This window comes from Barbus barbus, assembly GCF_936440315.1.
Source record: "Barbus barbus genome assembly, chromosome: 17".
NCBI lineage: Eukaryota > Metazoa > Chordata > Actinopteri > Cypriniformes > Cyprinidae > Barbus > Barbus barbus.
This window is the reverse complement of record NC_136745.1, coordinates 29,527,801-29,540,151: the sequence shown is the minus strand read 5'-3', so window position 1 is coordinate 29,540,151 and position 12,351 is coordinate 29,527,801. Positions and strand designations below refer to the sequence as shown.

The window sequence follows — 12,351 nt, the reverse complement described above, 5'->3', positions numbered from 1 at the left end:
TAAGCATGAGAGATTCATTCCAAAAACATTAATAAACTTTAGACTTAAGGCGTTTGCAAAATGACGCATAGCCTAGTATACAGTGGCATGCGGAAGTTTGGGAACCCCTTGGAGAATCTGTGAAAATGTGAATAATTTTAACAAAACAAGAGAGATCATACTAAATGCATGTTATGTTTTTATTTAGTACTGTCCTGAGTAAGATATTTCACATAAAAGATGTTTACATATAGTCCACAATACAAAAAAAATAGCTGAAGTTATTAAAATAACCACATTCAAAAGTTTGTGAACCCTTGGTTTTGTGGTTGTTCATGAGTCCCTTGTTTGTTCTGAACAGTTAAACTGAGCACTGTTCTTCAGAAAAATCCTCCAGGTCCTGCAGAATCTTCAGTTGTCCAGTATATTTTGCATATCTGAACCCTTTCCAGCAGTAACTGTATGATTTTGAGGTCCATCTTTTCACACTGAGGATGATTGAGGGACTCAAACACAACAATTAAAAAAAGGTTCAAACATTCACTGATGCTCCAGAAGGGAACACGATGCATTAAGAGCCGGGGGTGAAAACTTTTTGAATTTCAAGATCAAGGTAAATTGTACTTCATTTGTCTTCCGGAAAACATGCATGTATCTTCTGTTGCTTCCGAAGGGCAGAACTAAATGGAAAAAAAATATTTCAACAAAATAAGAACATTTTGGACATCATCATCCTGTTCAAAAGTTTTCTCTTAATGCATCGTGTTCCCTTCTGGAGCATCAGTGAATGTTTGAACCTTTTTTAATAGTTGTGTTCGAGTCCCTCAATCATCCTCAGCGTGAAAAGATGGACCTCAAAATCATAGTCACTGCTGGAAAGGGTTCAAATATGCAAAAGATGCTGGAAAACTGAATCTCTTATTTTGTTAAAATTATTCACATTTTTACAGATTACTTCCGCATGCCACTGTATGTAATAATAGCCACATATTCAATGAATAAATGATCCGGTGTTTAAATTGTAAGTATTGTTAGAGTGATGCAGGCAGCGTCTGGCTGATATAGGCTGTAGTGGCAGTCCTGCGTTGATGTATAGCCTTTTGAAATCCATCCTAAACGACTGGAACGGTGAAGGCAGTATTCAGTGACGCTGTCTGGCTTATATAGGCTCTAGCTGGCTGTTGTTTGCAGTCTTTGAAATCCATCCTAAATGGCTGGGATGATGCAGGCAGCGGTCAGTGTGTAGGCTGGAGTTTGCAGCAACAGATGAGGTGGGAGTGGGACAGAGAGAGCTGGACCAAATCAAACTCACATCCACGGCTGGCTCCTTTCTGATATCTAACGCCCACTGCTCTAGATCCAATCAATTCTTGATGGATAAAATCAAGCCTCTTGTTGAATATTCTGTTTGGCTTGGAAATACAGCACGTTTTGAAAGTCAAATGCAAAACGCCGCTTCATGTTGACTTTAACTCTTTCCCCACTTCATGGCCCCCAGAATATTTTGTTGTGTGAATATGTGAACATGCAATATTTTAAAAAAAGAACAGAGCCTCTTAAACAAACAAAATGTTATTCTAGCTTCATGCATTGTTTTTTGTTTTTTTTATCAACACTTCAATGTGGGTAAGTTAATAAAAAGGCAACATTTTTAACAAAAAGTAGAGAAAATCACATTTTTATAAAACTGTACATATGGAGCGGATTCAGGCATTAAAACATAAACTGCTTCCATCAGCACTGATTTATATGCTGTTATTGATCACGTTAGTTTTATATAGCTACGCTATGGCTTGTTTCTGCTGCTTTGCCTGTTTTGATCCGGATATTTAAAGGGATATTTCACCCAAAAATGAAAATTGTGTCATTAATTACTCACCCTCATGTCGTTCCAAATCCGTAAGACTTCATTCATCTTCGGGAACACAAATTAAGATATGTTTGATGAAATCCGAGAGCTCTCTGACCCTCCATGGACAGCAAGGATATTACCACGATCAATGCACATATGTAGCAAGGACATCGGTAAAATAGTCCATGCGACATCAGGGGTTCAACTAATTTTACAAAGCTAGGAGATTAACTTGCCAAGCTGATGAATTTTGCCCCACAATTCTCTGTTTGATGTAGTGAGGACGATCTGCCATGTTGCAGAAAGTATGAAAATCCTGGCAATCCCATTTTATACCTCTTGTCATAATCCTCCAGTTTTTAATACTCTCATCCTCTGTTTATGAAAATCATCTCGCAGCTCTCACACTTCTCGCTCTCTTCTCTTCACGGATGATGTTATTGACAATTTCTATGTGTCTTCCTCATCAGACACATCTGCCAAAATAATTAAACATTTAGTGAAGCAGACTCTAAATAAAGCAGAAACGGGAAGGTTTTCCAAGCAAAACTAAACATAATGACAGATAGGGATTCTTCTGGCTTTGAAGATTGCAAATAAACTGTTGCTGTGTTTTAACGCTGCTTGCTATGAGGAAAGCATCTCTATTACTGCTGCTCATAATTGGATTTGAACAACTTTAGTGAACTTTGGCGTGTAACTCTACGCATTTGTGTTTCGCACATGAATTATACAAATTGGGCAGTTTTTTGAGGAGAAGGGTGCTATTAGACTTATGAATTATGCATTCTGACTTATGATTTACACCTGATGGACAGTAACATGGCTGAGAAAATAAAAAATGTAAAATGACAAATGGCTGAAAAAACATTCACATACCAGAATATCAGACTTCAATACAGAAAATCATAATATCACAAACATGCTGTAATCTGATAAAACGCTTTGAACACCATAGCAACCTCGTAGAAAGATGCTAAAACACCCAGAACACCTTAGCAATCATGAAGTAATTTGATAAAAATACTTTGAGCACCTTAGAAACTGCGTAGAAAGATGCTAAAAATTCCTCCCTTTTCAGATTCCGTATTCTCTGTCTGGGAAAAGAAAGGTCTGAAATGCTTTGAAGATCTTTTCATTAATAATGTGTTTGCAAGTTGTTCTGAATTAGCGTTATCATTTAATTTGCCTTCCTCTCACCTATTTCGGTACTTTCAAATTAGGCACTGTGCCTCCTCTCTGCCTACAAAGTCTCCATGGGAGGAGGCATTTAAACTGAATCTTCATATAGGTGGAATTATCTCTAAGATATATGCAATTATCTTGTCAAAGGATAATTCTCACAACATTAAAATAATCAGGGCTTGGGAAGAGGAACTTGACCTCGAGTTTGAGGATGATTACTGGAGTAGAGTATTAGACGATGTACGTACCACCACTTTGTGTGCTAGACTTAGCTTTATACAATTTAATCCGATTCACAGAGCTCATCTTTCGAAGGCAAGACTTTTTAAAATATATCCCAATGTTTCAGATTTGTGTGATAAATGTAAACTTTCACCATGTAACCTTAGTCATATGTTTGCATTTTGTCCCAAGTTGCAAATATTCTGGAATTCTTTCTTTAAAATAGTTTCTGATGACCTAGGGGTCAAGTTAATTGTTTGCCCTTTGATTGCAAACTTTGGTGTTCCTTCTCGGTGTCAGTCTTCAAGCCGGAGACCGGCTGACGTCATAGCTTTTGCATCTCTTCTTGCTAGGCGCAGAATACTGTTTTCTTGGACCTCCCCTCAATACCCCTCTATTTCAGTTTGGCTCAAAGATTTGGTCTTTTTTTAAAACTTGAAAAAATTAAGTACAATATCAGAGGTAGGGGGGGGGGGTCTTTTTGTTGAAAATCGGCAACAATTTATCACATTCTTTAATGATTTACAAGTGGAGATATATATACACTCACCGGCCACTTTATTAGGTACACCTGTTCAATTGCTTGGTAACACAAATTGCTAATCAGCCAATCACATGGCAGCAACTCAATGCATTTAGGCATCTAGATGTGGTGAAGATGACTTGCTGAAGTTCAAACCGAGCATCAGAATGGGGAAGAAAGGGGATTTAAGTGACTTTGACCGTGGAATGGTTGTTGGTGCCTGACGGGCTGGTCTGAGTATTTCAAAAACGACTGATCTACTGGGATTTTCACGCACAACCATCTCTAGGGTTTACAGAAAATGGTCCTGAAAAAGAGAAAATATCCAGCGAGCGGCAGTTGTGTGGACGAAAATGCCTTGTTGATGTCAGAGGTCAGAGGAGAATGGGCAGACTGGTTTAGAGATTATAGAAATGCAACAGTAACTCAAATAACCACTCGTTACAACCAAGGTATGCAGAATACCATCTCTGAACGCTCAACACGCCGAACCCTGAAGCAGATGGGCTACAGCAGCAGAAGACCACACCGGGTGCCGCTCCTGTCAGCTAAGAACAGGAAACGGAGGCTACAATTCACACAGGCTCACCAAAATTGGACAATAGAAGATTGGAAAAACGTTGCCTGGTCTGATGAGTCTCGATTTCTGCTGCGACATTCAGACGGTAGGGTCAGAATTTAGCATAAAGAACATGAAAGCATGGATCCATCCTGCCTTGTCTCAACGGTTCAGGCTGCTGGTGGTGGTGTAATGGTGTGGGGGATATTTTTTGGCACACTTTGGGGCCCTTAGTACCAATTGAGCATCGTTTAAACGCCACAGCCTACCTGAGTATTGTTGCTGACCATGTCCATCCCTTTATGACTACAGTGTACCCATCTTCTGATGGCTACTTCCAGCAGGATAATGCACCATGTCACAAAGCTCAAATCATCTCAGACTGGTTTCTTGAACATGACGATGAGTTCACTTTACTCAAATGGCCTCCACAGTCACCAGATCTCAATCCAATAGAGCACCTTTGGGATGTGGTGGAACGGGAGATTCACATCATGGATGTGCAGCCGACAAATCTGCAGCAACTGCGTGATGCTATCATGTCAATATGGAGCAAAATCTCTGAGGAATGTTTCCAACACCTTGTTGAATCTATGCCACGAAGAATTAAGGCAGTTCTGAAGGCAAAAGGGGGTCCAACCCGATACTAGCAAGGTGTGCCTAATAAAGTGGCCAGTGAGTGTATGTATACCCCTTATTTTATTATTATTATTATTTTGTTTTTCTTGATTATGCTATGTATGTATATATGTATTATTTATTTTTTCTTCTTCCTTTTTATTTTAATTTTTTTCTCCCCTTTTCAGATGTCATTGTGCTTTAATTGGGGATTGCTTTGTTGGGGCTGGGTAGGATCGTATATGGTGGGTGGAGTGGTATAAAATGTAGAAATCCAATTTGCAACAATAAAAATTCATGCAGTAATTTGATAAAAACACTTTAAACACCTTAGCAATTTCGTAGTAAGATGCTAAAACACAATTTAGCAAACATGCAGTAATCTGATGAAAATGCTTTGACCATCTTAGCAATGGTGTAGCTAAATGCTAACACTCAGAATATTTTAGCAATCATATAATCAAATAATCTTAAATCACTTATAGCACATTAGCAAACACATAACAACATGCTTAACAATCAGAATATAATAGTAGGCATTTCGTAATGTGCTAAAAACCCTCAGAACATCTTATCAATCATATAAGCCTAATAACATCTTAAAAACACTCACGACAGATTAGTAAACACACAGCAACATGCTAACAGTCAGAACAGCATAGCAATCAGTTAGCAATGTGCTAAAAACACTCCGACCGCATTAGTAAACTGTGATGGTGTGTTTTGCACTGTGGTTAGTTTACCATAAAAATCCAATTAATCTTGCTGTGCAATCAAATTACGTTTCTATTAATGGACCAGTGGTTATTTTTGCAGCACATGAATAGCTTTATTTTATTTTTCCTTTTAATTAGCAATTAATCCCTATTTGGGAAGATTTGAGATGGTTTGTATGTGCTTCCCCTCTCAGATAGGGCTGACAAAGTTTATTTTCGCAGACTGTGAAAGCCGGCTGCATCTGCAAACAATCTGTTTGTGTGTATGTGTTGAACTCGTATCTGCCTCTGCTCCTCTGGACGTTGTTTTATTGAATGAGCCCATAATACAAGTTGGACATCCTATGAGGATGAAAGAGACGGGAATTACACGGCAGAAGGGAAGGACACATGGGGTTGTGCCTGTGAGGAATAACCACTGGATGCAGCTGGCAGCACAAAGCCAGCTGGGGACCGAAAGCTCAGGCCAGCGTCCCCGCAGGAGCGTGTCAGAGTCTGCTTTGAAATACTCTCGCAGAATGGCCCACTGTGAGAAATGCCACACAACAAGTGGAGTTCCAGAACGAGAAGGGTCAGAGGACGGATCCCTGGAGGACACCGGCTGATGGAGATGTTGAGGAGGGGGGCAGCACTCAAATGAAAGACAATTACGACTACAGAGAGAAAGAAGTCTTTATTTGGAAGCAGCCTGGAGCAGAAGGACCAAATTTACATTGTGAAAAAGGATTTATGACTCATGACTGACTTAACACTTTACGTCACGTGAATAAAATGATTGAGTCAAATCTTTTACATTTCCAACAGACCCAGGCTGGGGACATAGCTATATTTGCAAAGTCCGTAACTAATGAATATACATCGTTTACACTTCAGGATAATGCTAATGAGGGCTCCCTTTTTAGTGCGTAATTAACTTGCATGCTGCATGCTCTTATTTGCACACATTTGTTACAGTTCGGTGCATTAACACAAATCCGTGTGCTCATATTTCCTTGAAAATATGCAGAACTTTGTCCTTTATCAGCAGTGTCATAAATAGAGTCTGGTCCTCAAGGGATTCTTGTAAAGGAGTAAGAGTTGTGTGGGCGCCATGAGTTTTTGCATTTAGAAAGTAGTGGTGCATGCTGTTTTAAAAGCAGTTCTTTGAATTAGAAAATCTCACTGTTCTAATAGTGTGTTGGTTCTAATAATTGATTTTATTCAGCTGGAAGATCCAGCACAGTCAGTGTAGATTGTGAAGGCAGCTATAGGATGTTTTTTTTTTTTTTTTTTTTGTATTTTGTAATATGTATTAAAATTTATTTCAAGGAAGATGAGCAATCACTATTTAGTATTTATTAGCAATAGTAAGCAATCAATAGTGAGCAATTGAATATTATGATGATGCCATTGCTGCGAAACATTTAGCATAATCAATGATAAATTGTCATTTTTAAAATATCACCTAAAATTTGGGCAAATATTTGTTTATTAATATACTTAAAGTAATAATGAGGATATATTTATACACTGCCATTCAAAATATATATATATATTTTTTAAAGAAGTCTCTTAAGCTCATCAAGGCAGCATTTATTTAATCAAAAATACAGAAAACACAGTAATATTGTGAACTATTACAATTTAAAATAGGTTTTTCATTTTAATATACTTTACAATATAGTTTTACTCCTGTGATAAAACTGAATTTTCAACATCATTACTCCAGTCTTCAGTGTCACATGGTCCTTCAGAAATCATCCTAATATGCTGATTTATTATGTGGAAACATGGAAAATATTGGACAAATTTGTGCTGCATGCTTAATATTTTTTTGGAACTTGTCATACTTTTTCCAGGATTCACTGATGAAAATTTAAAAAGAGCAGCATTTATTCAAAATAGAAATATAGGTCTTTACTACCACTTTTTGGGAAGTTGTGGCCTAATGGTTAGAGAGTCGGACTCGTAATCCAAAGGTTGCGGGTTCGAGTCTCGGGCCGGCAGGGATTGTAGGTGGGGGGAGAGAATGTCCAGCGCTCTCTCCACCCTCAATACCACGACTGAGGTGCCCTTGAGCAAGGCACCGAACCCCCAACTGCTCCCCGGGCGCTGCAGCATAAATGGCTGCCCACTGCTCCGGGTGTGTGTTCACGGTGTGTGTGTGTGTGTTCACTGCTGTGTGTGTGCACGTTGGATGGGTTAAATGCAGAGCGGGAATTCCGAGTATGGGTCACCACACTTGGCAGTATGTCACTTCACTTCACTTTTTAGCAATTTAACACACCCTTTTTGCTGAATAAAACTACAAAATTCTTTAATAAAAAAGAAAATAAAAAACTGACCTCAAACTTTTGAATGGTACTGTATCTTGAAAAAACTTAAATTCAAAGGGAAACAAGCGTTTAGATGTTTGTTCTTGTTTTAAGCATAAACTCACTTAAATTTTATCAGTTCTGTCAAACTGCATCTTCACTTTGCATCTCACATACATGTGTGTCTTGATTTAAGGATGTTTAGATACAGTGGTGTGAAAAAGTGTTTTTCCCTTCCCTTCCTGATTTTTTATTTTCTTGCATGTTTCTCACACTTCATTGTTTCAGATCATCAAACAAATTTAAATATTAATCAAAGCTAACACAAGTAAACACAACATGCAGTTTTTGAATGAAGTTTTTTATTATGAAGGGAAAACAAAATCCAAACCCACATGGCCCTGTGTGAAAAAGAGCACCCCCCCCCCCCCCCGTTAAAACATAACCCACCTGAGTTTAGAACATTATCACACCTGAGTTCAGTTTCTCTAGACACACCCAGGCCTGATTACTGCCACACCTGTTCGCAATCAAGAAATCACTTAAATAGGACCTGCCTGACAAAGTGAAGTAGACCAAAAGATCCTCAAAGCTTCACATCATGTTGAGATCCAAAGAAATTCAGGAACAAATGAGAAAGAAAGTAATTGAGATCTATCAGTCTGCAAAAGGTTATAAAGCCATTTCTAAAGCTTTGGGACTCCAGCGAACCACAGTGAGAGCCATTATCCACAAATGGAGAAAATATGGAACAGCGGTGAACCTTCCCAGGAGTGGCCGGCCGACCACAATTACCCCAAGAGTGCAGCAACGACTCATCGAAGAGGTCACAAATGACCCCACAACGATATATGCAGGCCTCACTTGCCTCAGTTAAGGTCAGTGTTCATGACTCCACCATAAGAAAGAGACTGGGCAAAAATGGCCTGCATGGCAGAGCTCCAAGACGAAAACCGCTGCTAAAAAGAACATAAAGGCTCGTCTCAGTTTTGCCAGAAAGTTGTTGCTGCTAAGGGTGGCCCAACCAGTTATTAGGTTTAAGGGGCAAGCACTTTTTCACACAGGGCCATGTGGGTTTGGATTTTATTTTCCCTTCATAATAAAAAACTTCATTCAAAAACTGCATGTTGTGTTTACTTGTGTTATCTTTGATTAATATTTAAATTTGTTTGATCTGAAACATTAAAGTGTGACAAACATGCGAAAAAAATCAAGGGCCAACACTTTTTCACACCACTGTATTTGTATTAGAAAACAATGCAAAAAATAAACATTTATTGCAGTGACTAAGACTTTGACATTCTGCTCTGATTTAGAACCTTTATTAGGCTTTAATCTGTGGAAGAGTTAAGACTTTCACACACACACACACACACGTGTGTGTGTGTGTGTAGATAGCCTTGCAAGCTCTGAAAACATTAGACTTTGAGTAGGATTAATAGTTTTTGCTTTAAGATGATACATCTGTCTCTGTGTCCCTTCACTTGGCGGGATGAGCTTACTTAGCATTACTGTAGTTGCATTTTTACATATGTACATGTTTATGCAGACGCTGCACAATGAAAAACTAATTAGCAAGCTGCTTTGTTCAGAACCGTTTCTCAAGATGAAGTATGAAGCACATGGAAACCATCAGCAGCGAGCTGTCCAAATCTGTTAGCACGGTGAAAGCCATGAGTGCCCAGGAGGGAGATTGTAAACCAGAGTGACTGACTGCTCCTGTCCCGTGGAGCTGATGGAAAGCTCATTTGCACAACTACCCAGACTCCGCTGACATAAACACAGAGACTAGCGCCGCAGAATTGGTCCATGAACGTCTCACGATTGAAACGCTGTTTCTCGTTTGTTCTGAATGGCTTAATTTTCTTGAAGGTTCAACAAACCATTCCTGAAATGTTCTTACAATAGCAGACGCTCGTCAAAAAAGTCCCAGCTGGGAGATCACAAGCACTTTCATGGTTCACAGAAGGTACACTGCTTTTTTAGAGCAAAATGTTTTATTAATTCAAGCAAATTCAGACTCTAATGGATATAGGCATCACTGTTCTCTTTTTCTTTACATCTGAATAGAGACCCATGGAGGCTAGGAGGCAATTGTGTTCCATTTGCAGCGTTTTGGTACATAGCGAGGGTTTTGGAGGTTTTTTTTAGCACAGTAAATGGATTGTTGCTTTCCCTCTCATTCATTATTCTGTTCTCTCAACAGTGGCTTGAGACCTTTGGAATATGTTGACATTTGCAGAAGTTGTCCAACCCTATCCAATTTTGAATCCCAGACAATCAAAATAAAGCCGTGTTTTTCCAGAAGAACTGGAGTGTGCCCGCACAGATGATTTCATCCACACATAGCTGTCCCAACGAGACTCATGAAGTGAAAAGGCGCTGGCTGGTCATTCAGTGGTCCATCTTCCTATCTGGGTTTCTAATTCATTACAACAGGTTCCTTGTTAAATGAAGCTAATCTTTTTTTCCTGCTTGGCATTTTGAAGTCGGCTGATGTAAAAGGAGGAACACTGAACAATTATGTTTAACTGATTCTGGGAGTCTATTTAGTAGGTCGGCGAGATATTCCACAGAGATAAGATATAACTCCCTTCTTGTCCTCGGGCGAGGCATTTACTGGGTTTTATGTCACACAAAAGGTCATTCATGAAGTAATCATTTTAGAAATGTTTGGCCCACCGCAGAATTAACATGGAGCTCTGACACAATTCTGTGATTCTGTGATTTTGACTTCCTGTTCAGAGGACATGAATGAACCGATGGAAACGGCATGAGCGGTTCAGTAGATGTCACTCTTGACTGACGAACAATAAGCTGATGTTAGCAACTTTTTTATCTTAAAGGAGTGGTTAATCAAAAAACATCACGATAATCCACAAGTAATCCACACCACTCCAGTCCATCAATTAGTGTCTTGAGAAGACAAAAGCTTGTAAGAATCATTAAAATGTTTTAACTTTAAACTGTTGCTTCTGGCTAAAATTTTAGTCCATAACATGCTTCCTTCAGTGAACATGTGGTCTGGTCTTAGGAGAGAAATCTGCACAGATCAAGCACAGTTTAAACAGTAAAAACAGCTCTAAACAAACATGTGGCTGAATTTTGATGTGAGAGGACAACAGAGAATGGTCTAAAACGCGCAGCTTTTGGCTTCACAAGATGTTAACTGATGGACTGGAGTGGTGTGGATTATTGTGATGTTTTTATCAGCTGTTTGGATGAGTGGTTTCATGATGCCAAGGTTTTTTTGAATGCATGTTAGCATCAGTGTTGCTAGATGGTTGTTAACTGGCCCAAGTCTGTTACATGCCATTTTTGGTTATAGTTTGGAGTAGTTTTTCACAAATGAATATTAATATTACTTGACTTTTGGGGCCACGTTTACTAATGGCTTGCACCAGTGCAAACCCTATTTTTGCATTAAAAACTACTTTCAAGGCACGCAGTGAAAAAATATCACTGAAGAGGCATGGACACAGTCATTGCATATGCATTTGTAGGAGTTTCCCTTTGAGATGCAACATTTATGGGGGAGAATATAACAATTTACTAAAGTACATTTGCGCTGGTCATTATGGAAATGATCCGGCTGCATTTGTGTTCTTTAATGTGCGCATTGTCAGTAGATCAGAAGACATTCAGCCCTTTCATGGCTCTCATGCTAATTTGCTCTGTTTTACTAAATCTGTTATAAATCTGGGCTCTAGTCTATAGGTCAAGTCACGTTTTGAGTGCAGTATCTATAGAATGTATATCTCAACCTGTTTGATCTCATGAGCTCTTTGGAAACAGGCAGGAGATTAAAGCCCAGCCACACATTAACACAAAAGCAGCGCTTCTCTTTTAAATGGATATCTTTGTATGCTGTGCTTAGTTTCCGCTGATTAATTATTCCTATGTGATCTGAGCTCACTTCAACCAAATGTGCTGACAATTTCCTGTAAAGTCACCTTAATTAAGGATGCATTGTGCTCGGTGACATCCTTTGGATAGAGCTAAACGAAGAGCTCGCCCGATAATAATAATGTTTTTTTTTTTAATAAATGAAAAGGTTTTGAGCTATTTTTAGAAGCTTCGTTATCCTAAAGGCACATTCATTAGCTGCCTTCCTCTGTAAAACATGTCTTACTCTGGTTAATGTTGGGGATTGATTGATGTGGGAGCCGTTTATGGACAAAGCCAGAGCTGTGTTTTAGGAGTAGTTGCTGCAGTCAATAACTGTGAGTACTGTTTGGACCTGATATTGATTGCAGAGTAAAGGACTTGTGTGATTTGAAAACTGTGGCCACGTCAGCCTCAACATATCTTTAAATGGCATTTTCTCAAAATGAATTGTTCAAAACTCCTGCACTGAGCCAGAAATCTAGACTTCATCAGCACTTGCATACACTTAACTATAC

The 12,351-nt window shown here is 38.9% G+C and overlaps 1 protein-coding gene across 1 annotated transcript in view; it reads left to right on the top strand.

Annotated features, from left to right (window-relative positions):
- Positions 1-9,561: 9,561 nt before the first annotated feature.
- LOC306883633 (GDNF family receptor alpha-4-like) overlaps positions 9,562-12,351 on the top strand; it is a gene marked incomplete at its 5' end in the record, with an annotated part of 102,167 nt that continues 99,377 nt past the window's right edge. Inside the window, one exon of the mRNA XM_079438991.1 lies at positions 9,562-9,643. Coding sequence (XP_079295117.1) covers positions 9,562-9,643 — 82 coding nt within the window. The remainder of the gene's footprint in view (positions 9,644-12,351) is intronic.